General features: G+C 48.3%; 1 protein-coding gene across 3 annotated transcripts in view; it reads right to left on the bottom strand.

Moving 5' to 3' along the window:
* Positions 1 to 26,213, bottom strand: part of DNMT3A (DNA methyltransferase 3 alpha) — a 2,120,215-nt gene that overhangs the window by 1,819,057 nt on the left and 274,945 nt on the right. For all 3 annotated transcript variants that reach the window (XM_078650037.1, XM_078650035.1, XM_078650036.1), the window contains exon 4: positions 17,390 to 17,491. In XM_078650037.1, coding sequence (XP_078506163.1) covers positions 17,390 to 17,491 — 102 coding nt within the window. The remainder of the gene's footprint in view (positions 1 to 17,389; positions 17,492 to 26,213) is intronic.

The raw sequence follows: 26,213 nt of genomic DNA, 5'->3' as shown, positions 1-26,213 counted from the left end.
GACCAGGGACAACAGTGACAAAGAAACAGAAATGGTGTGGACTTTGATAGGAATCAAAATAATAAAGAATGGGGAGGAGGAACTGAAGACGGGTGGAATGTAGTGAAATACAGGGGGAGGACTCCTCACTTTCCCTTGCAAAGGTATGATCCGGGCTGGTATGGTAATCAGCAATTTCCTCCGATCACTCCGTGTTATAACCGGTTTGACTGCCTGGAAATGGTGGATTGACTCTCTGAGCCAAAAGAGGCGCTTAAGGCCCCTATGCCTGTAAATCTGGGTTTGATTAATCTACCACGGTATGAGGTGACACACGAAATTCGAGCAGTGTCAGATACAACAGAAGGGAACCAGGGCGGTCAAGTTGGGGACATTGCAGAAGTGTCACTTACAGAAGAATTTTGTAAGGTGGTGTTCTGGAACGTGGCAGGTTTAAAACAAAAAAATCTTAATCCATCTTGGGTTGATGTAATTTCTGGTGTAGGCATACTATCCTTACAAGAAACCTGGGCCACCGCACCGATACACCTAAATGGTTATAAAACCTATTTTACTCCTGCGGTGGGGGGCTCTCATGGTAGACCCAAGGGTGGAATGATTACGTATATATCAAACCTGCTAGTTTATGATAAGATCTTCTTTTCCCCTGGATCCAGTTACTACCAGAAAATAGTGATAGATGTAAGGCAGGGTCCAAGGATTGTTTTGTTAAATTTTTATAATAATTTTATAAGTAGCATGATTAAGGATGTACTCGCCGCAATGACTGTGGATATACAGTCTGAAACTGATAAAAAAAGGGGCGAAGTAATGATAATATGGGGGGGTGATTTTAATTGCACATTGTGTAAAAAGGGCCATAAGGGTATGTGTGGCCTGATGTTAGAACAGGACATTAACTTGACGCACTTTGAACATACCCTACTTGGTGATTCACTAAATGAGATGCTTTTTAATTTTGATTTTGGATTTATAAATGAGTTAGCCAACCACACAATGCCATTTGTACCAACTTTTGTGGGACGGGGGGCTTCAACTATTATTGATTTTACTTTGTGTACAAATAGCTCTGCTGGAAGATTGATTAGCTCTAGGATAACGGATTTACCTCTGAGTGACCACTTTCCACAGGTACTTTTAATGGAGAACCTATTCGTTCCACCCGATAATGTAGTAACTTCTAAGCATATGGCCCAGGATGTGAAGTTAGGCTCCAAAAATGGTTACTCTCTTAAATGGAGTAAAGTGGTCCCGTATGACTTTTTGTCCAAATTGATGAGTAAATGTGCAGATAGCTTCTCGATCTGTCTGAATGAACATGCGGAGAGTAATTAAATTTTACATCATTTTAATATTATTACTACTACAGTTAAGGTGGTTTTGTGGGTTACAAGAAAAAATTTCCTAAAGTCAAACAGGAAATGGTTTGACAAAACATGCAGTAAAGCCTTAACAAAGCTTAGACATGCGATTCACAAAAGACCACGGGATGTAATTTTAATTAGAGAATTGAGGAGGGATTATAAGAAAGTGTTGAAGGAGAGGAAGGACCTGATTAAAAAGGATGCTTGGGACGAATTATGTTTAGCGTCACAATCAAAAGATTCGGCCGCCTTTTGGAGGGTCATAAACACTCCTCTCCTGTACGATAAAAGAGCACGCATGGAGATCGCCGTTACAGAAGATGAGTGGGTTACTCATTTTTCTTCCTTCTATAGGGCCGTTGACTCAGTGCCCGAGACAGGCTATGACCCTATGCTACATCCATCTAAAGCATTGGCAGTGACGTTACCTGAGGTTCTTGCGAGCCTGAAGGCGACTAAGGGGGGCAAGGCGGCAGGACCGGATGGTATACCAGCCGACCTTTACAAGGCTAATACTGAACTATGGGGACCATTGTTAGTCCAGCTTTTTAATGTAGCCTTGGTAAAAGGTTTAATCCCCACCTGGTTTACATCAATTATAGTCCCGATATTTAAGAAAGGCGATAGGCTGAACTGCACATGTTATAGGCCAATTTCTTTATTGGATTCCTCCGTAAAAATTCTTGGGAGAGTGGTTTTAGTTAAGTTGCAAAGCTGGGCAGAAGAAAATGGGGTGCTAAGTGATTTTCAATATGGGTTCCAAAGGGGTTTAGGGACTATAGAGCAAGGCTTAAATTTGTTTATCTTGCAACAGAAGTATATAAGGGTTAAAAAACAACGTCTATACCTCACTTTTGTTGACTTATCGTCAGCCTTTGATTGTGTGTCACACAATAAATTGTGGGTAATTATGGCTGAATTGGGGGTAGACAATGCCATTATATGCTTCTTGAGAGAATTATACTCCGGGGCTACGGCAACTGTCCGGTATGGGAAAGAGGGAGAATGTAGCAGACACTTTGGGATTGGTCGTGGTGTACGCCAAGGGTGCGTTTTAGCACCTTTTTTATTTTTGCTATATACAAATGGTTTGGAGCGTCGCCTCGTGCAGGAGGGCAGGGACATGCCTATGGTGGGGGGAAGGCCCGTCCCTGCCCTGCTGTACGCTGACGACGCAGTCCTGATGGCACGCACCCCAATGGCACTTCAAACTTTGGTTACATCTTTTAATAGCTTCATGCTTAGTTTGGACTTGAAAATGAATTGCTCCAAAACACTGTCTATGTATTGTGGGACAAGAACAACCAGGCATTTGAAGCCAATTTTTATAAACTCCAATCCCTTAGAGAAGACTGCTACTTTCCCATATCTGGGCATTTTGTTTCATGAAAATGGCTCATGGACGTCTGCAATTAATGCCAGAACCCTGTTATTTTCCAAAACTATTATGGCTTTACAGTGTTTCATGAAAAAGCTAGGAAAAAAACCCATAAAGGAAATTTTAACTATTTATAATGCTACCTGTATATCTGTAGCCACCTATGGTTCAGGATTGTGGGGCTATACGAATGTTAGTGCAATTCAAATTATGGAAAATAAGTTTTTACGCCACATTTTGTCCGTACCTGAGAGCACTGCGACCCATATATGTCATGCTGAACTGGGTGTGGTGTTTGTGACTGACATAATAATGATTCAGCCAATTTTACTTTGGCACAGGGTTTGGACAAATGAAGAATGCGTGGTTAACCGGGCTATTTTAAAGGACGTTCTTGCACTGGACAATATTAACAACTTTAAATGGATATGCTATGTCAGAAACTTTTTTGAAGAATTAAACTGTGCCCAATACTTTAACGACCCGTCATCAATGGCACATATATCAAGAAGAGGTCTGAAAAATCTATGTATTGCCCACCTCAGGGTCAAAAGACAAACGGAGGAGGTGAAAAAAAAGACGGTTTCTGCTCACCAATTAATTATAAACGGAGAGAAATTACAGCCATACTTATCATTATATATGTCCAATCATGAACGTTTCCTTTTGACCCGGTTCAGATTTAACATTTTATTTAGGCTATTATCTTTTTCCTGTGATGAATTGTTGGAAGAAAGAACTATGTCCTTGCCCATGTGATGATGTCTCCCGACAATCCGATATGCATATTTTATTTTTTTGTAAATTTTATTTATTCCATCGAAGAAAACTTATCATTCCCATTCTCAAAGAGTTAAATGTTTATAGATGCCGCTTAGCATTTTTAGAGTGTCAGAAAATGGAAACTGTTTTTATGGTAGCATCTCTTGCTGAATTTTTTAAATATGTTCTTAAGTGTCGTAAATCAATCCAAATCAAATAATTCTTCTTATGCTGTACATATGTATCTATTTTGGGTGTCTTTTTATGTGTTTCTTCTATTCTTCTTCTAATGATCACCTGACCCGTGTAAATTGTACCTTTTCATGCTACTTTTATGGTTATTCTTTGTTTTTAACCGAATAAAGTATTTTTGAATTGAATTGAATTGAGATGGGCAGTGTGTCGCAGGGAGATTCCGATTTAATGTGGCCAAGGTGAAGTGTAAGTGCCTTCATCTCCAAAAGTGGCCAAGATTCAAGGGTGGGCACAGTTTCCAAATTGGTGCAATTATCAGGATCAGGGCAATCAGCGGGTACAATGGGAGGGATCAGGGAGACAGGGGTAGAGCTAGCCAGGGAAGAATAGATATTCTCTACTTTACTCACGAAGAATTGTGCAAGATCTTCGCATTGAGTAGAGTTAAGTGTGGGAGAAGGTTGTATTGTGGTTGAGCCGGATAAGTCCTTGACCATATTGAACAGAGTTTTGGGACAGTTTTATGCCTGTAGAATGGAAGCGGAAACATAGTTGGCTCGCGCAACTCGACAAAGGGAATGATAGGCCTGTTTACAAGTATTGTAGGCCAGCTTCGCTTCAGCAGAATAGTTCTTGCGCCACCGACGCTCCAAATTTTTGCATTTGGTTTTCTCTATCCTAAGTTCATCAGAGAACCAGGGGGCCGCGGGGCGGTGGTTATTAAACTTTCTAACAGTGGTGGGGAGACCGATATCGAGGGCCGTTTGGATCCATCTTTGAAAAGCTACTAAATCTGAAGTGACATTATTGTGATATGTGGTGGGGGTTAAGGGATAACAATGAATTAAATTTAGTGATGTCCAGCTTCGTCCAATTCCTGGAAGGTGTAGCAGAGATGTTGCAGTTAGTGAGTGCAAGGTAAGGGATTTCCAAACTGAAGCCTACCAGGAAGTGGTCCGTCCAACTAAGGGGGGTGGACATACTACAGTGTAATGAAGATAAATTGGAAAAAATGGGGTCTAGAAGGTGTCCTGCATTGTGTGTGGGCCCACTATTTAAGAGAAGAATAAAAATTTAACTATATACAATGATCCATGTGTTGCTAACCAAACAAGCAGTCCGGAAAAACCATAAATCAAGGAGGAATCCCTGGATAGGGTTTATTATCTTGAAAAGCATAACATGACTCAATGTGAAGTGACAGTGAGAGATTTTAAGTCAATAAAAATGCAATAAAAGACGAGTAATAGGAACATATTGGGAAATGGCTCTAGCCGACTATTTTGGCAAACAATACACTGATACCAAATGGTGAACTACCACCAAGCTAGACTTCTCTCCAATTTATTTCAAATTTCCAGAAATCCAAAGCGGATCAATCAAAATCAACTGCACTTCAGTACCACAAAATACTACTCACAGCGCTTATGTTGATTTTTAAATCAGTGGCTGTGCAAGATCTTGCATATGATCATAGCCCATACCTCAGGCCATATTCATGCAAGAACTGCGTTACTTACCTGTAACAGCAGTTATCCAGTATTGGTGTCTTTCATAGATTCACATGCCTGAATCATTCCCCGTCGTCGAGACGGGAGTCTCCGGTATATAAAAAAGTAATGTCCTATAGACATACATAGAGAAAATAGGCCTAAGGGTCTCACCTTAGTAGCCTTTCTTTGTCCTTATGCAAAAAGGACCAAACTCTCACAGTCAGCCAATCAGCTACGACCTCCCTCTAGAACCTTCCTGGGAGGAGCCTCAGTCCCTCTGATTTTCGTACGCACTCAGCTAGTTAGGCGTAATACTGTGAGAGAGGGATGTGAGACTTCCCAGGGGAGGCGGGAGGGTTGCATGTGAATCTATGAAAGACACCAATACTGGATAACTGCTGTTACAGGTAAGTAACGCAGTTCTTATCCAGTATTAGGGGTGTCTTTCATAGATTCACATGCCTGAATCAGAGTAGCTAGCAATTAGACATGCACATTCGTGATGGAAAGGTGCCCTGCAGGCATGTTAGACAATGCACACATTGTACTATAGCATGTAAAAAGACAGCATAAGCAGAGCATCACAATAGCAGAGAATGTGCACACCTGGATGGCGGGATGAGGGAAGGCTCACCTCACTGAAAGAGATGGCGTAGCACCGCCTGGCCCACTGCTGCATCCTTCTGAAGTTCGAGATCCAGGCAGTAGTGTCTGGAGAAGGTGTGCGGTGACTTCCAGGTCGCCGCTCTGCATATGTCCAGGATCGGCACTCCAGCGAAAAGTGCTGCTGATGTGGACATCGCCCTGGTGGAATGTGCAGTGACACGATCAGTCAAAGGCCGTCCGGCCTTGGTATGACAGAATGCAATCGCTGAGGAAATCCATCTCGAGATGCTTTGCTTCGTGAGAGGCAGGCCCATTCTTGGATTGCTGTATGCCACGAATAGTTGTGAAGATTTTCTGAAGGCTTTGGTTTTATCCAGATAGAACTTTAGACATCTCTTGAGATCTAAAGAATGGAGTGCTCTTTCGGCTGCGGTGTAAGGGTTTGCAAAGAAAGACCTAAGGACTATTGGCTCATTGAGATGAAAGTCCGAAGGCACTTTCGGTATGAACTTGGGGTTCGGTCTTAACATCCCTCTGTCCTGTCTGAATTGCATGTATGGATCCTGAATGGACAGGGCTTGAAGTTCGCTCACTCTCCTGGCCGATGTTAGAGCGAGCAAGAGCGCAGTTTTCCATGAGACGTATTTGATGGATGCCCGATGAATGGGTTCAAAGGGATGCCTCATAAGTTGGTTGAGAACTAGGTACAGATGCCACATCGGGGGGACTTTCCGAGGCCTCGGAAAGGATCTATAAAGCCCCTTCAGGAATTGTTTGACCAGTCTATTGGACCACAGGGAAGGTCCCGTGAAAGTTCTGGTGAACCTCGATATAGCTGCTAGGTGGACTTTTATGGATGCATGTGCCAGTCCCGATCGTGCCAAGTGCAGCAGGTATGGCAATAGCTGTTCAGGTGTGACGAACAGCGGTTGCAGGCCCTGGTCCGAACACCAAATGCAGAATCTTTTCCATTTGAGAGAGTAGGTTTTGTTGGTACTGTCTGCTCTCGCTTTTGCCAGTATATCTCTGCAGTCCTGCGGGATATTTAGGCCACCGAACTCTCTGTGCTCAGGAGCCAGGCCGATAACCTGAGCGATTGCAGGTTCGGGTGTTGCACCTGCCCCTTGGACATCGTCAGGAGGTTCGGGTGCTGTCGCAGACGAATCGGTGTCTTGATAGAGAGCCGAAGTAGATCCGAGAACCAGTGTTGTCTCGACCAGGACGGGGCAATCAGGATCAGGGTACAGGGCTCCGCCTTCATCTTCCTGAGGAGCCTCGGGATCATGGGAAACGGAGGAAAAGCGTACGCAAACACGCTGAACCAACCGATGGAAAAGGCATTCCCCAGTGATCCCTGTTGGGGATGCCAGCTTGCGTAGCTTGGGCATTTGGCGTTCCCCTTGGTGGCAAACAGGTCGATTCCTGGGACTCCCCATTGAGAGAAGATGTGAGTCAGCGCGCTGTCGCTCAGTTCCCACTCGTGGGAGAGTGATCGTTGCCTGCTTAGGGCGTCGGCGATGGTATTGTCCTTGCCCGGCACATAGTCGGCTTTGAGTGTGATTCCCTGCAGCACTAGCCAGTTCCAGATCTTCTGCGATTCGCGTGATAGAGAGAGCGAACGCGTTCCTCCCTGTTTGTTGAGATAGTGCATCGTCGTGGTGTTGTCCGTTTTGACGAGCACTGGGGAGTGCCGGATGCGTGGTAGAAAGGCCTGTAGTGCCAGATACACGGCTCTCAGCTCTAAAAGATTTATATGAAGCTGTTTTTCCTGAGTGTCCCATTTGCCGCTGATCCGAAGGTCCTGAAGGACAGCTCCCCATCCCTCCAGGGAAGCGTCCGTGGTGATCACCAGAGGTGTTGCCGGAAGGAGAAATGACAGTCCTACGGTCAGATTTTTGCCACGCCTCCACCAGGTTAGACTCTTGGTCATTTTGGGTGTTATCCAGACAGTGTCCTCGAAAGAGCCAGTACTTTGAGTCCATTGGCTCGCGAGCGCCTCCTGCAACGGGCGCATTCTGAGTCTGCAGTGAGGGACGAGGAGTATACAGGAGGACATCATGCCCAGGAGGGATGTATAGGTCCGGACCTTCAGGTGTGTCCTGTTCGCCACAGCCGTGGCCAGGGACAATATCTTGTCTGTCCTTTCCTTCGAGGGAAAGGCTCTTGCGCACTCTGTGTCCAAGGTTGCTCCGAGGAAGGTAATTTTTGTCGTAGGGACGACACAGGATTTCTTGAGATTGAGGGTTAATCCCAGCCTCTGAAAAAGATTTGTGCAGGCGTTGGAGGATTTGGCTGCGTCTTCCTCCGAGGGTGCTTTCACCAGCCAGTCGTCTAGGTAGGGGAAGACCTGGTGACCCATTTGACGCAGGAAAGCTGCAACTGGTGCAAGGCACTTCGTGAAAATCCGCGGCGCGGATTTGAGGCCGAACGGTAGTACCTTGAATTGATAATGTTGCCCTGCAACCTCGAACCTCAGGAATTTTCTGTGACACTTGAGGATGGGGATGTGGTAGTAGGCATCCTGGAGATCCAAGGATGTCATGAAATCTCCTTTTTCTAGAATGCCTAGTATTTCTTGAATCGTCACCATCCTGAACGATTGGCTTCGTAGGAAGACGTTGAGCGCTCGGAGGTCCAGAATGGGCCGCCACTTGTCCTCTTTCTGGCGTACAAGAAAGAAGTGGGAGTAAAAGCCCTTCCCCTTCAGGGGTGCCGGAACGCACTCGATAGCTCCTTTCTTCAGCATTACAGAAATTTCCTGGAGAAGCAGGCGTAAGTTTTTGTGCGCCCGCCTGCGAGGAGGAGTCCTGGGAGGGATGGTGGTGAATTCGAGGGAATGGCCAAAACGTATAATTTGGAGAACCCACCTGTCCGTGGTTATGAGTTGCCAATTGTTGAGGAAATGGGTCAATTTTCCTCCAAGTTGTAAGGAGGGATAGGGTGGCTGGACTGGCTGGAGTAGCTCGTCACTGGCTGCCGCCAGTGCCCCTCTTTGCATTCTTGCCTCTGAAGTTCGATCGTCCATAGGACGATTGACGGCCTTGAGGTTGCTTGTGTTGGTATTGACCTTTGTTAGTATAGGAGTACGAGGACCTATTCTGATAGGAACCTCGATACGAGGACTGTCCTCTGGATCTGTTGCCTCGAAAGGACTGGTTCCGGGACTGTAAGGTACCCAGAGCCCTGGCCGTATCCGTGTCCTTCTTCATGGTTTGCAATGCCTCATCGATTTTGGACCCAAAAAGGTGCTGGCCATCGAAGGGCATGTCCAAGACCTTGGATTGCACCTCCTGGCGGAACGACGTCGCCTTAAGCCATCCTTGACGGCGTAGGACCGCAGCTCCAGCAAGTTGACGAAAGCCAGTCATGGCCGCATCGATAGCACAGTCTATTATTTCGGCTGCTGAAGATTGACCCTCCACTAGTAGAGCCTGGACTTCCCCTTGGACTGTGTCCGGCAGGTCTGACAAATATGGGGCTATGTCTTCCCAGAGTTGACGATTATAACGCCCCAACAGGGCAATGGAGTTGGCCACCTTGACGGTCATGGCCGAAGTCGTCGTGAACCTTTTGCCGATTGTGTCCAGTTTTCTGCCTTCTTTGTCCGGAGGAGCGGACAGCGGGGAGGAAGGGTTGCGGGAGTGTTTCTGGGCCGCTTGTGTGACCACTGAATCAGGTTTAGGGTGCCCATTTAGGCAAACCGCTGCAGACAGTGGGGCTTTGTATTTTTTGTCCAGGCGCGGAACAACCGCAGACACAGAAGCGGGCGTCAGCATTATTTTCTTGCCTTGTTCCCACAGAAATTCTATTATTGGAATAGCCATTACCATTTGAATCTTTATTCGGTATTTAAAAAATACCATAAAAGTGCATAAAACAGTTCATTCATTAAAAATACAATTCATAATCCCCACAATTATACAATTTATACAAATATCAACACTGTCCCCTCGAGACCCTCAACCTTACAGCAATCCCAATAAAAATCATTTATACAAAGCAGAGTGTAGGAAATCATTGGCCCTTCGGAGAAACAACGATGCCAACTTAGCACATTTAGACTTTGACTATTTTAAAATACCTACTAAATTTTCGATTTCAAAGTCTTTATTCTAATACTGTTCATTTTGGCGATGCGGCAGACCATAAGTTAATAATAATAATAATAATAAGCTTTAAAAATTAAAATCATGAAAGCATACAGACACATGCAACAATGCATTCAAAACGTTTTTTAAGATAAAATAAATCTCATAAAGGCTTTAGATTTACGCAGTTAAACGTATTAGACGTACTTTACACTACCTTTAGACAACGGTATAGTTCACAGTATTCCAAAAAGGTTTAATAATTACCCCCCAAAGGGCTGTGAAACCACGGTTTGGGACAGTTAGTAGGCAGAGAGAAACTATTGGAACGGGTCCCTCTGCCCACTAGGATGTTATCAAAGCCCCATGTACTGGTTAAATGATTATAGGGCATGTAAGGATAAAAGTCATATAGGTCCCAAATAGAGATAAGACCATCTTCGTTCTGAGGTAGCCATGTCTGCAAGTATGGCACAATATGCCTGCTCCTAAATCGAACCAGGATCAAATCCCCCGCGATGTCTTTTTTAAGGGATCCAAGCCATCCCACCCTCCGGACGGTTATTATGTGTCCATCAAGATGGTAAGGCAGAGGTCTATTTTTTGATAACCAGAACTTAACCTTGTTCATAAGTTCTTCGTGACTCAATTTTGCCTTTTGTAAGTTCAGGGACTCCCGATAGGACTATCACAAAAGGCGCAGCTTCAGGCTGTAACTGAATGTGGGTGGTTCGAACATGTTTAGGTGGGATATGACGTGGTGTAGTCACTTTCAAGGGGCCTTTGGGTTTGATGGGCAACAAGGGAGTGGTTATTAAGGGTTGATTAGGCGCCACATCATGAGAAATAGTCGGGTTAGATGGATTTGTATGGGCGGTTGTTGGCGAGCAATCAGTAGTAAAAACGTGGGCTGATGGTTTCAGGAAACAGTCAATGGAGTTCTCCAGCCCCGTAAGTTTATTCTCTAGCGTATTAATTTTATCCATCAGAGGGTGTATTAAGGATTTCAACAGTTGCTCGATCATGGTCAGAAGGGCCTGGTGGGGAGATGGTGGCGAATCGTCCAGATGAGCATCAGGTGGCACAGTAGAAGAAGAATTAATGGAAGGGCTTACAGAAAGTTTATCAGATATTTGAGGTTTAGTAAGACTCCCATTATCTTTGTCCCCCTCGTTCTTCCTTTTGGCAGGGGTAACCCTGAGAGGTATAGATTTCGGCTCCCTTGTAGGTAATAGTGAGCTGCTACGTTTTCGCATGGGGGAAAGTGCTGCTGGAACATAATTGACTTTACACATACTATTTAAATCCTCCAGCCATGGGAAGTTAGGAGATGAGTGAGCGAATATGTCATCTGGGATTGTATTGGGCATTTCCCCTGCTTTGGGCTTGGGCATGTAGATATAAAATGAGAGATGAAGAATTACCTCAGCGAACAGCCAAAGGGTGTGGCCCGTCCCCGTCCTCCTATGTCCGATGAGGGCCGTAGAGGGCCCGCCCTTTGCCCGGGCTTCTCCCTGCGCCGTCCCGCGCAGCGGGGATGGTACTTCCTCTTTGTAGCTGTACAAAGGTCGCCGAGGGGGCGGTGCCGGCAGGGAGAGCAGCCCAGCTGGAAACGGGCGCGCGGGGACTCCTGGTCCGTGGAGTCCACCGCTCTTCGCTCGCAGCCCTGCCGGTCCAGTCAGGTAAGGTGAGGCCCCTTGGTTTTATCCTAACAGCAGCTGTAAGCCGCGTCCGGCGAGGCGTGGCGGCTGCAGCAAGCTGTTTCAGAAGTGCTCAGGAAAGGCTCGGCGTCCGTGACAGCAATCCGCCTTAGGTCTGCGGATGCGCCGCTTAAAGCGCCGTGGAGGTGGGGGCGGTGCCGGCAGGGAGAGCAGCCCAGCTGGAAACGGGCGCGCGGGGACTCCTGGTCCGTGGGGTCCACCGCTCTTCGCTCGCAGCCCTGCCGGTCCAGTCAGGTAAGGTGAGGCCCCTTGGTTTTATCCTAACAGCAGCTGTAAGCCGCGAAGCGGGACCCGCGGAGCGGGTCTGGCGAGGCGTGGCGGCTGCAGCAAGCTGTTTCAGAAGTGCTCAGGAAAGTCGTCTTTTGAGTCTGCTCCTTAAAATCGTGCAGGAAGCATTCAGTTTCTGTGGATTCGATAGCCATATGGAATCTCTTCGCCGCTCTTTCCACAATTTTATGGAAGCCGCCGATGTCTACCGGCGGCGAGTCCGCATGGCGCGGTTGGGGCGATGCTGGTGAGGACGCCACATATTCATCCTCCTCATCATGGGTAGAGTGGGCCTCCTGGACCTCTCCTTCCTCCAATTCTTCCTCCTCCTCATCCACGTCTGACGACACTACCTCCTGAGGTTGAATCTTCTCATGGTGGGCCTGAGGAGGAGGTCGAGACGGTTTTGGGGCTGCCGCTGGGTTATGAACGATCGGCGACTGATCTCTACTGTCAGCGTCCGGGAAGCGTTGTTTGTAATCCTGTACAAGGAATTTCAGGTCGTTCACCAGAGCAGCAGGTAGGCATATCATGGGGGTAACCTCCGTGCTGACTTTAGTGTGGACGGAGTGCTCCTGGTAAGAGAATTCCTCTACCTCCTCGTCAGTGCTTTGGCATTTGACATGTAGGTCCGAGATGGAAGTAGCGGGGCCCAGGTGGTCATCCTCTTCGGAGTCTTCACTCTGGAAGATTTCGTTAGGCGGTTGCATCTCCACTTTGCTTGGAGACGTGGTCTCCGGCGTAATATGCGGCTTAGTAGTCTTGCCCAACGCAGGACTGGAGGTGGAAGCCGCCGACGGCGTCGTCGACGGTGGTAGCGTGAGGGATGACACCTCCACGAGCTTGGTTTTCTTCCATGTTTCTGAAAGCGTCTTCGTCGACGACGAGTCCTCCGTCGACGGCAGCTTTAACTTAGTCGACGACGAGTCCTCCGTCGACGGCGTCTTTAACTTCGTCGACGACGACGAGTCCTTCGTCGACGGTAGGGTCCTCGTCGACGGAATCTCCGTAGACGGCAATTTGGTCGACGACGACCGTGACGTCGTCGGTGCACTCGTAGACGGCGAGCCCGTCGTCGATGTCGTTCTCGTCGACGTTTTCGTCGTCGACGTCTTCGCCGTCGATGCCCTCGTCGATGCTTTCGTCATCGGGGCTGTCGATGGTGGGTTCGTCGTCGACGTCGACGTCGTCGTCGATAGGTTCGTTAAAGAGGATGTCGTCGTCGACGGCGTAGTTTTCGTCGACGGAGTAGTCTTCGACGTCGACAGGGTCTTTGTCGTCGACGATTTCAGCAGTAAAACAGAGGAAATAGGTCTACCTGTCGATGACGATGATGGAGATGTCATCGTCGACGGTGAAAGAGACAACGCTGACGTCGTTGACACCGTGGTAGTTACTGAGGTAGTCCTCTGGGCAGGTCTGCTAGATGCCTGAGCAGGCTTTTTAAAAGTCTGATTATCCTTAACAGACACAGAAGATGTCGTAGATCTTGCCTCTGAAGACTTCTTGGCTGTCTTCCTAGGAGGAGTGTCTGAGGGGCCAGGGGAAGTTACCCTTGGCCTCTTTTGAGAGACTGCTGAGGTTTTAGAGACACTACCCTCGGAAGATTCCAGAGTGTCTCTGTCCTTGAGTCTGTCGAGCCAGATGAGAAGGCGACCTTCCCTGTCTCTCACGGTCTTTCTAGGGAAAGACCTACATATTTTGCATTCTGCAGGGACGTGGTCCGGATAAAGGCAATATAAGCATAAGGTATGCTTATCATCCACATGGAGCCTTTTCTTCCCACATGAAGAGCAGGCCCTGAAAAGGGCTTTCTTCTGGGATTCAGACATCGAAGAAAGCAGTGGAAAGAAAACACTTACTGCCTCAAAGTGTTACTGAAGTAGTCCTTGAAGATTGTAGAGTGAAGATTCACTTTCAAAGGAAAGTAGATGATTTATAAGGAATCCTGAGAAGAGCTCAGGCTGGAGACTCCCTAGCACAACGTGCGGTAGAAAATCTGAGGGACTGAGGCTCCTCCCAGGAAGGTTCTAGAGGGAGGTCGGAGCTGATTGGCTGACTGTGAGAGTTTGGTCCTTTTTGCATAAGGACAAAGAAAGGCTACTAAGGTGAGACCCTTAGGCCTATTTTCTCTATGTATGTGTAGGAAGGTAGATCCCTGACTATGGTTGCCCCCAACTTTTTGCCTGGTGTTTTGCTGGTTTTCTGACTTAGTTGACCTGGGACCCTGCTATTCAGGGCCCCAGGCCTACTGCTCTCTCTGTAAAATGGATTCCATGTACCTTAGGTACATATCTAAATTGGATACTGAGTCACCTTATCAGTCCCTGTACAGTGTACCTTAGGTACCCAGGGCATAGGCGTACCCAGGGCCTACCAGGGGCTGCAGCATGTATTATGCCACCCCTGGCTGGCCATCCAAATCTGACACAACTGGCTGCTTGACAGCTGGGGCAAGGTGGTGTAATCACCCTTTGCTTTAGATATAGTATACCTATATCTAAACCTAAAAATGGACACACAGATCTCCTATCAGTCACTCCTATGGCAGGCCTTAACAATCCTGAAGGCAGAGTGCTTGGAATCGTGTGAGATGGTGCTCTGGCATGAGCTGAGCCTGTCTGCGGCTTTCGGGATCCATCCCTTAGCCGTTTCCATGATATCGCATACCATATACTCTTAAGTGCATTATAATCCTCGCGGTTATATGCCAACTCTGGTATCGCTTTATCAAAACATGTCGAGTAAGGTGTCATACGAATTGGAATACTAACCCCTCGCCAATTCTGGCGACGGGGTTAGCATTCCACCCTTCTAGAGGGACACGACATGTATGTAACCCCTAACCCCGGTTAAAGTCAAACAGAGCCTCAGCTCCACAAAATGGATGCTGCCACCGAGACACAAGTCTGCCCTCCTGCTGCTGGGAGTCCTCCCAGAACAGGAGATAAGGACAAAGGGTTTCCTGCCAGGGGCGGTGCCAGCACCGTCCCAGACAGGGTTTTGTGTATTGTAGGTAGGCAGGGCTTTAGAGGAAGGTGACTGCACGTGGCACCCCGGTGCTCACTGTGCATAGGCTGGCTGGAACCAGTTCCAGGGTCACTCCAGACCCTGTGCTGGGGAAAAGCCCGCCAAGGAAGTGGGTGTAACCACCCCCCTCCTAGTCCCACCCATAGGGCAGGACTTAGTCGCGTGCCAGCCCCTTTTTACAGGATAAAGGTAGGAACTGGCCCCCTTCCAAATCAGATCATCTTTGAATCCTGAAACTACTTTCCACGAAAGGAACTCAAGACTTCTTCCTAAGATTTCTCCCTTGTGACTAAGGAGTAGTCACCCTGCATCCGCAGGCACCATCGTAAGAACACTGCGGTCTGCTGCAAGCCTCTCCTACGGATCAAGACTGCCCAGCTCGACGAGAACCGGCTTCCCTGGCACCTCTGACCTCTACCTGCATCATCAGTCACGCTGAGATTCGTGGGTGTGACGAGACCTCGAGGGACCGGCCATCTTCAAGACTGCACGGCTTCTTTCCAGCAAGCCCGCCGAGTAATTTCCTGGTGAGTGCTTTGGGGTCCGAGAAGCCCCGACCCTGAGCAGCTCCAGCACCGAAGTACAGCCTCCCAGCATCTCCACGATCTGCGTGGGGCCCTTCTGCTTTTTGCTGCTCACCGCGTTGTTTGGCTACTAGCCCGCTGGCTTGTGGCCTTCCGAACGACGCCCGACGACATTTCTGCTGCTGGTCTGGTTGCTCCAGGCTGGCCCTTGCTCCCTTCCAAAAGAGGAGCACCCCGGACCCTCCTGGTCCACTCAAGACGCCATTTTGAGTCCACCGCGTGGGCTTGAATTAGCCAAGGCTTGTTGCCCAATCCTGGGTAACTTCGACGCCGACAGCTTCATCCATCGTGGGACAGCTCGCCTCTCCATCCTGGTCGCCGACAACGCCTCCTGGTCCGTGAGATCTGCAGAGCCAGCGTCGCCCACTCACCTAGTCGAGGTGACTTCGCCCGGTGCCATCCTGGTGCCCACTTAATCACTGGCTAGTGATTCAAGAACTTGGTCCCCTCTGCTTTCAGGTTTCTTCTTCCTTGATCCAGGCTTGGATCCATCGAACTTTCCTTCACTGGTCGCCTGCCAGCAACTTCCTTCTTCCAGGCTCCTGGTCCGGCAACGAGATCCCCGACGTCTTTTCAGACCTATGCAGCTGCAGCCCCTGGGCTAGGTAACTTCGGCACTTCGGTGTCCCAGCATAGCCTCACTATCCTAGGGTCAGGATCCACTGTCGTTTTCTTCCTACCAGGTCGGGTTCGCCCGTGAACACTAACTTTGCCTTTACTAGCTTCCATAGACTTTGTCCCGCATCCCGCGTGAGAGTGCACACTCTGCACCCGAGTCCCCTAGGTCTCCTAGAAGTAATCTAACGATTCTATAGTCAAGTCCTAGCGAGTCCAAAGCCTATTAGTACTGTACTTACCTGCTAGTAATTTCGCATTCCACTTTTTAAGTATATGGTTTTTCGTGCCCCTCGGGCATTTGTGTATAACGTGCTAACTTAAGTATTTTCGTAAGAGTTTTGTTGTGTGCCTAGCACCCTGTCCTCATAAAGAGTACAGGGTTGTTGTGATTCTAATAAATACACTGTTTATTTTCATAACACTTGTGTGGTGTCCTTTCACTGGGTGTTCAAGGGGTAATGTGATGGTAAAACAGCTGGCTTAACACGCCCTCTAGAGTCTTAGCCTTAGACTGCTCGTATCCATGCTACTAGGATAGCTGGTCTATAAGGTTGACTTACAACCAATCATCAATAAGGGTTGTTTGGACTGATATATAGTGATCACTAGAATAGTGAACACTGCACATCAGGCCAACTTCTCACAGTATGTCTATAGGACATTACTTTTTTATATACCGGAGGCTCCCGTCTCGACGACGGGGAATGATTCAGGCATGTGAATCTATGAAAGACACCCCTAATACTGGATAATTCAGCAATGTCCAGAATCTGGTGGTGACCTCTCAATTATCATACTTCTTTTCCAGCACTAGGGTCAGAGAACCCACCCAACCCTGCACAGGTACTGCAAAAAAAGCAAAGCTAGTAGTAATAAAAAACAATTTGTTAGATCAGTTAGCTACACACAACTCTTAACACAGCTATAACTTGCAATATAAAGTATACAGTAGCATGCAAGAATCATCACCTACATTTTGTGATACAGAGAATGGACAACAAACAGTATCTCACATTCCCCTGCCAACTTTCCATAACCATATCCTGGCCAGTATCACCTTACCAACTGACACATCCAAATGCTACATGCAGGAAAATGTCATACGTTATATGCTGCATATGGTTCATGGTGCATCAATGCAAAAATGTACTTTTTAAATGGAGATATTCTTCTTTTGGTACAAATACAATTATTTGCTCAAGGAAAACAGACCTTTGAAACCAGAAATACTAATAGTGGCTTATCTAGCTATAAATACCAGATTGATTTAATTGTGCACTTACCAAATGTTTGCGTTTCCTTCCAGGTCGACTAATTTTTTTCATGGAGGATCCATTCTCCTGCTTGTCTTCCACATTCCTATTCTCTTCAGAGTCCTCCTCGCCCTGTGCCAGAGAAATGAAGCATGGACATCGGTCATTGCTATCTGGTCAGGTAAATGTCCAAACTCAAAACCAGAAGACATGTAAGCAGAAAATAACGGAAACCCTTTTAGGATTTAACCTTGCATTACAATCATGTATATATATCATAATAATGATCAGTGAAAATATGTTGCTTAAAAGAAGCACATCATCTTTGATCCATTGTTGCTGTTGCACACCGTTTTATGTGTAGTATAAATAAAGTGAATCTTTTTAAGCTATTTCGTACAGTAATTAAACTGGGTTAAGTAACTTTAAAAAAAAGTCTGTTTTATTAATAGAATTATATCAATACATCAAACAAACAATAATTCTATACAGTATCCTGATTTACATATCGGGGGAAATATGTGCCTAGCACACAATACAATTAGAATATGCCTGAATGGGATATCTGGTGAGTACGTCAGAGGATGGGTCTAAGTTCAGAAAAGCACCAGGCGAAATCTCCCAGATATGCAGTATTTTAAAAAGCTAAATTCAGTAAATAAACAGTAAGGCTTATAGGATAAAGAAAACTAGACCGCTAAAGCAGAGACTGGAATAAAAAAACAGAACCCATAGAAAACGTCCTCTGTGCATACTATTACTAGTACCTCAGGAGGATCATCATAGCTTGTCTATACAGTGAAAAATCATATATTCTGACATGGACTTACAATTTTTTCTTTTCTTTCAGTAAAACTGTCCAGAAGTACAATATGCAAATCTTTATGGATTTTGGTTTTATTCTCAAGTATTACAGAGAAGTGTCAACACCCAAAGCAAAATATTTCCAAGTCAGCATTTCCTGGTGTTTCTAACCCAGATCCATTACTTTGCGTAACTAACGGGCACATCCTGTGCTAGGGGGTCATATGAGTGTGAGCTGAGGGCTGCGATTTCATGGACTTCTGACTTCTGGCAGGTGATACATACAAATTGGTTACATGGAATGTTAGGGGGCTCAATAAAATGATTAAACGAATCAGGGTGGCCACCTACCTCCAGAGCCATGGGGTCAGCATTGCATTCCTACAGGAGACGCACCTCTGGGGGGGACTGTCTTAAGTATGTCCAGCGTAGGTGGCAGGGACAATTTTTCGCCACATCTTACTCCGGTTTCGCCAGGGGTGCACTGATATGGGTGGCACCGGGAGTCCTTTTTAAGGCCTTGCACACTACACTGGACCCAGAGGGCAGGTTTGTGATAGTAGTGGGGTTGTTAGATGGTTGCAGTGTCTGCTTAGTGAATGTTTATGCCCCGAACAGTGACAATGGGGAATTTCTGGGTCGGGGGCAGGGACGGTTAGATCTGGACCCGGGCACAGAGCTCCTTGTCGCAGGGGACTTTAACTGTGCTCTCGATGGAGGGCTTGACAGATTCCCCCTAAATTAGATGCCAAACCTAAGATGAGGGAGGCGATGAACCAGATGATTCAAAGTTATGGCCTGCTAGTTGTATGGAGGCACCGTAACCCAGCCCAACGGGTGTATTCGTGCTACACGCCTGCTGCCAATACCCATAATAGATTGGACTACTTTTCCTCCAGGGAACGGCAATGTTTCATGTAGCAGAGGTTCAATATCTGGCTCGCTACTTGTCGGACCACACCCCGCTCCTGCTCACGTATTCGAGGGGCAGACCACGACCCAAGATCCCGCTCTGGAGACTCAATACAGAGGCCTTGTGTGATCCTACCTTTAAAGAAGCTATTTCACAGGGGCTCGAGAGGTATTTGGAGGTGAATTGGGGCTCCGCTAGCACCAGAGCGAATGAGTGGGATGCTATGAAAGTGGTTCTTAGGGGGATTTGTTTGTCCACAGAGGTGGGGGTAAAAAGGATGCTAGAGCGGGACCTCCGCAAATACGAGGATTGCCTGGCAGTGCTGGAAAAAGACTTTCCCACGGACAAAGAGCGACTGCCGGAGTGGACGGCCGCACGCCAGCAGCTGGGGGCCACGTGGGACTCGCTAGGCAAATTTAATAGAACGGCCAGTAGACGGCGGTGGTATTCGGAGGGCGATAAGGCTGGGAGGCTACTGACGTGGGCACCCGCACCCGATTCTGGCGCTAAAGAATGAGATGGGCCAGTTGGTGTACACTCAGCGGGCGATAAATGAGGTCTTTCAGTAAAATGTACTTAGAGTCCCAGTCTTCGGCGGACCCTAAGGGCATAGAAGCATTCCTTGGGAGGGTGCAGCTCCCCCCTGTGTAGACGAGGACAGTCAGGAGGTACTAGGAGGGCCCCTTCGGGAAGAGGAAATACGAGGCGCAATAGCCCATCTGCAGACGGCGAAGTCCCCAGGGATGGACGGCTTAGCCGCTGATCTCTATAAGGAGTTTAAGGGGATTTTGGTCCCGAAACTCTTTGAAATTGCGACGGAGGCCTGCGACCGCAGCTCGCTCCCCGTTGATGATGGAATCGTCACTGAAGGTGAAAACGTCGAGGAAGTGTCCGTCAACGAAGTCGTCTTCGACGACGACGAGGGCTTAGTCGACGATGTGGTCTTCGTTGACTATTTGGTCGTCGACGACGATGTAGTTCTCGACGATGAGCTCGCCATCGACGAGGAAGTATTTTTCGGACGAGGATTAAGTGGCCATCCACGAGGCCGTCGTTGATGAGATTTTTCTAGTCTTGGCCGTCGACGGAACTCCGACGATAGGTACAGTCTCTTTCGTCGACGAGATGGGTCTCACAGAAACCGAGACCAGTGTCGACGGGGATGACGCTGACGACAATCATTTGAGGCTTAGGTGAGCAGAAGGTCACCATCGATGTAGATGTTGCGTCAACGGGAATCTTCGTTGACGAAGGGGTCGTAGACTACGTCGTCGGCGACGGGGTCTACTTCTGAGTGAGAATCTTCTCAGAAGTTGGCTTTGGAGGTAAAATTTTCACTGACCTTCTCGGGGGCGTGGAAGGCAAAGGTTTGCCCTTGGCAGGTGGAGTAGCCTTCTTAGAAGTGGCAGGCCCTTCAGAACCCATAGAGGGTTGTTGTTTCCTCAACACCTTGGCCCCAGAAGAAAACAAAACCTCTTCAGCAGCCCTCTTCCTAGAGGACACAGATGACCCAGAGGCAATACTTCCCACCTCAGAAACTGGATTGTCCTGATCTTTAAGCTTTTGTAGCCACAGAAGTAGACGGCCCTCTCTGTCCCTGAGGGTTTTCTGAGGGAAGGTCCTTGTGAGAAGTTGGCCTGATGTGCAGTGCTCACTATTCTAGTGATCACTATATATCAGTCCAAACAACCCTTATTGATGATTGGTTGTAAGTCAACCTTATAGACCAGCTATCCTAGTAGCATGGATACGAGCAGTCTAAGGCTAAGACTCTAGAGGGCGTGTTAAGCCAGCTGTTTTACCATCACATTACCCCTTGAACACCCAGTGAAAGGACACCACACAAGTTGTTATGAAAATAAACAGTGTATTTATTTATAACAAGACTACCCTGGCTCTTTATGAGACAGGGAGCTAAGCACACAACAAAACTCTTACGAAAATACTTTTAAGTTAGCACGTTACACAAATGCCCGAGGGGCACGAAAAACCATATACGCTAAAAGTGGAATGCAAATTACTAGCAGGTAAGTAACAATTCTAATAGGCTTTGGAATCGCTAGGACTGGACTAGGGAATCGTTAGATTACTACTAGGAGGCCCAGGGGACTCGGGTGCAGAGTGTGCACTCTCACGCGGGATGCGGGACAAAGTCTATGGAAGCTAGAATTCACAAAGTTAGTGTTCACGGGCGAACCCGACCTGGTAGGGAGAAAACGACAGTGGATCCTGACCCTTGGATAGTGAGGCTATGCTGGGACACCGGAGTGCCGAAGTTACCTAGCCCAGGGCCTGCAGCTGCATAGGTCTGAAAAGACGTCGGGGATCTCGTTGCCGGACCAGGAGCCTGGAAGGAAGAAGTTGCTGGCAGGCGACCAGTGAAGAAAAGTTCGATGGATCCAAGCCTGGATCAAGGAAGAAGAAAACCTGAAAGCAGAGGGGACCAAGTTCTTGAATCACTAGCCAGTGATTAAGTGGGCACCAGGATGGCACCGGGCGAAGTCACCGCAGTCAGGTGAGTGGGCGCTGCTGGGCTCTGCAGTCTCTCGGACCAGGAGGCGTTGTCGGCGACCAGGATGGAGGTGCGAGCTGTCCCACGAAGGATGAAGTCGTCGGCGTCGAAGTTACCCAGGATTGGGCAACAAGCCTTGGCTAATTCAAGCCCACGCGGTGGACTCAAAATGGCGTCTTGAGTGGACCAGGAGGGTCCGGGGGGCTCCTCTTCTGGAAGGGAGCAAGGGCCAGTCTGGAGCAACCAGACCAGCAGCAGAAATGTCGTCGGGCGTCGTCAGGAAGGCCACAAGCCAACGGGCTAGTAGCCAAACAACGCGGTGAGCAGCGGAAAGCAGAAGGGCCCCACGCAGATCGTGGAGATGCTGGGGGGCTGCTCCTCGGTGCTGGAGCTGCTCAGGGTGGGGGCTTCTCGGACCCCAAAGCACTCACCAGGAATTCACTCGGCGGGCTTGCTGGAAAGAAGTCGTGCAGTCTTGCAGATGGCCGGTCCCTTGAGGTCTCGTCACACCCACGGTTCTCAGCTGGGCTGTAGAGGTGGGTAGAGGTCAGAGGTGCCAGGGAAGCCGGTTCTCGTCGAGCTGGGCAGTCGGATTCCGGAGGAAGGACTTGCAGCAGACCGCAGTGTTCTTAGATGGTGCCTGTGGATGCAGGGTGACTACTCCTTAGTCACAAGGGAGAAATCTTAGGAAGAAGTCTTGAGTTCCTTTCGCAGAAAGTAGTTTCAGGATTCAAAGATGATCTGATTTGGAAGGGGGCCAGTCTCTACCTTTATCCTGTAAAAAGGGGCTGGCACGCGACTAAGTCCTGCCCTATGGGTGGGACTAGGAGGGGGGTGGTTACACCCACTTCCTTGGCGGGCTTTTCCCCAGCACAGGGTCTGGAGTGACCCTGGAACTGGTTCCAGCCAGCCTATGCACAGTGAGCACCGGGGTGCCACGTGCAGTCACCTTCCTCTAAAGCCCTGCCTACCTACAATACACAAAACCCTGTCTGGGACGGTGCTGGCACCGCCCCTGGCAGGAAACCCTTTGTCCTTATCTCCTGCTCTGGGAGGACTCCCAGCAGCAGGAGGGCAGACTTGTGTCTCGGTGGCAGCATCCATTTTGTGGATGCTAAGGCTCTGTCTGACTTTTAACCGGGTTATAGGTTACATGCATGTCGTGTCCCTCTAGAAGGGTGGAATGCTAACCCCGTCGCCAGAATTGGCGAGGGGTTAGTATTCCAATTCGTATGACACCTTACTCGACATGTTTTGATAAAGCGATACCAGAGTTGGCACATAACCGCGAGGATTATAATGCACTTAAGAGTATATGGTATGCGATATCATGGAAACGGCTAAGGGATAGATCCCGAAAGCCGCAGACAGGCTCAGCTCATGCCAGAGCACCATCTCACACGATTCCAAGCACTCTGCCTTCAGGATTGTTAAGGCCTGCCATAGGAGTGACTGATAGGAGATCTGTGTGTCCATTTTAGGGTTAGATATAGGTATACTATATCTAAAGCAAAGGGTGAGTACACCACCTTGCCCCAGCTGTCGTGCAGCCAGTTGTGTCAGTTTTAGTTAGTCAATCCAGGGGTGGCACAATACATGCTTCAGCCCCTGGGAGACTTCTGGGTGCACCTCAGCCCTGGGTACAGGGACTTGGAGAGGGCCCAGTGCCAATTCAGTACCTGAGTACAATTTGGATAGAGAGAACAGCTAGGCTGTGGGTCTGATTAGCAGGCCCACAGCCAGGGAAAGTCGTAAACCAGTGCAGCAAAAAGCAAAAATCTGGGTGATCATAGGATTGCAGACCCTACTCTCCTACATGACCCCCCCCCAAACTTTGGGACAATAAACTAACCTTGACCAGGTGAGTCTTCTTGCTCTAAGTGGAAATACCTGGAGAGCCCATCAGCATTGCTGTGATCAGTCCCAGGTCTATGCTCCACTGTAAAATCCATCCCCTGTAGGGAAATGGACCACCTAAGCAGTTTGGGGTTTTCACCCTTCATCTGATTTAGCCACAAGAGGGGCTTATGGTCGGTCTGAATGGTGAAGTGAGTGCCAAACAAGTAGGCCCTCAGCTTCTTCAGGGCCCAGACCACAGCAAAGGCCTCCCTCTCAATAGCTGACCAATTTTTCTCTCTGGGTGTCAACCTTCTACTAATGAAAGCAATAGGCTGATCATTACCATCAAAATTCAGTTGAGACAGAACAGCTCCCACACCCAACTCAGAAGCATCTGTTTGGACAATGAATGGCTTGGAGTAATCTGGACTCTTGAGGATAGGTGCTGTGCACATGGCCTGCTTTAGGTCATTGAATGCTTTCTGACAGCTTGCTGTCCACTGAACTTTCTTTGGCATCTTCTTGCTTGTCAGGTCATTAAGGGGGGTCACTATGGACCCATAATTTCTGACAAACTTCCTATAGTACCCAGTCAGGCCCAAGAAAGCTCGAACCTGAGTCTGGGTGATTGGAGGAGTCCAGTCCTTGATGGCCTGTATCTTACTCTCCAGTGGCTGAACCTGGCCTCCACCTACAAGGTGGCCCAGGTATACAACCTGTGACTGCCCTATCTGGCACTTTGTGGCCTTGATAGTGAGGCCTGCCTTTTGCAGGGCCTCTAACACTTTCCTCAGGTGGACCAGGTGATCCTCCCAGGTGGAGCTAAAGACAGCAATATCGTCAAGATAAGCTGCACAGAAGTCATCCAGCCCAGTGAGGACTTGATTCACCAACCTTTGGAAGGTGGCAGGTGCATTTTTCAGTCCAAAGGGCATTACCACAAATTGATAATGCCCTCCAGGGGTAGAAAATGCTGTCTTAGGTTTGGCTTCCTCAGCTAACCTGATTTGCCAATACCCAGCTGTCAAATCAAATGTGCTTAAGAAGTTGGCAGAAGCCAATCTATCTATAAGCTCATCTGCTCTTGGTATTGGGTGGGCATCAGTCTTAGTGACTGCATTGAGGCCTCTGTAGTCTACGCAAAACCTCATCTCTCTCTTACCACCCTGGGTGTGAGGATTTGGCACTAGAACTACTGGGCTAGCCCAAGGGCTATCTGAGGGCTCAATGACTCCCAGTTCCAACATTTTCTGCACTTCAGTTTTGATGCAGTCTCTAACATGATCAGGCTGTCTGTAGATTTTACTCTTGACAGGCAGACTGTCTCCAGTGTCAACATCATGGGTACACCAATCAGTTTGGCTGGGTGTCAGAGAGAACATATGTCGAAAGGATTGCAGAACTTGCCTGCAATCCTGTTGCTGATGTTCAGTGAGGCTGCCACAAAAGACAACACCATCAACTGACCCATCATCAGGATTCTGAGTGAGCAGGTCTGGGAGAGGGTCACTCTCTTCCTCCTGTCCCTCATCTGTGGCCATGAGCAAGCTCATGTCCTTCCTGTCAACATATGCCTTGAGCCTGTTAACATGGAGCACTCTGAGAGGGCTCCTGGGAGTTCCAAGGTCCACCAAGTAGGTAACCTCTCCCTTTTGCTCAATGATGGTGTGGGGCCCAGACCATTTGTCTTTCAGAGCTGCTGGGGCCACTGGCTCCAGCACCCACACCTTCTGTCCTGGCTGGTATACAGTCAGTACAGCCTTTTGGTCATGCCAAGCTTTTTGAAGTTCCTGGCTGGCCTCAAGGTTTTTGGATGCCTTCTCCATATACTCAGCCATCCTGGAGCGGAGACCAAGTACATAGTCCACTATGTTGGTTGCAGGCTTTTTGAGAGGTCTCTCCCATCCTTCCTTCACCAAACACAGGGGTCCTCTTACAGGATGCCCATACAGAAGTTCAAAAGGGCTGTAGCCAACCCCCTTCTGTGGGACATCTCTGTAAGCAAACAAGAGGCAGGGGATCAGGACATCCCATCTTCTCCTAAGAGGTTCAGGTAGTCCATGAATCATCCCTTTCAGGGTCCTGTTGAATCTCTCAACAAGCCCATTGCATTGTGGATGATAGGGTGTGGTGAACTTGTAGTTCACACCACACTCTTTCCACATGGCAGTCAGATATCCTGACATGAAGTTTGTACCTCTGTCAGAAACGACCTCCTTAAGGAAACCCACTCTGGAGAACACTCCAACTAGGGCTCTTGCCACTACAGGGGCTGTAGTGGTCCTAAGGGGAATAGCCTCAGGATACCTGGTAGCATGGTCCACCACCACCAGTATAAACTTGTGTCCTGATGCTGTCTGGGGTTCCATTGGACCAACAATGTCAATCCCCACTCTTTCAAAGGGAACCCCCACCACAGGTAGTGGTATGAGGGGGGCCTTTGTTGTGCCACCTGACTTACCACTGGCTTGGCAAGTGACACATGAGCGACAAAACTCCTTGGTATTCTCATTCATATGGGGCCAGTGAAAGTGTGAGACAAGCCTGTCCCAAGTCTTTGTCTGACCTAAATGACCTGCAAGGGGAATCTCATGGGCCAAGGTGAGAAGGAAACCTCTCAGAGACAAGGGGATGACCAGCCTCCTGGTTGCACCAGGCTTGGGGTCCCTTGACTCAGAGTACAGGAGTCCATCTTCCCAGTATACCCTGTGGGCACCTGTGGCATTCCCTGCAGCCTCAGCAGCAGCCTGCTGTCTGAGGGGTTCAAGGGAAGGGCAGCTCAACTG

The sequence above is a fragment of the Lissotriton helveticus genome, chromosome 6 (assembly GCF_964261635.1).
Source record: "Lissotriton helveticus chromosome 6, aLisHel1.1, whole genome shotgun sequence".
Taxonomy (NCBI): Eukaryota; Metazoa; Chordata; class Amphibia; order Caudata; family Salamandridae; genus Lissotriton; species Lissotriton helveticus.
This window is presented reverse-complemented; position numbering and strand designations above follow the sequence as displayed.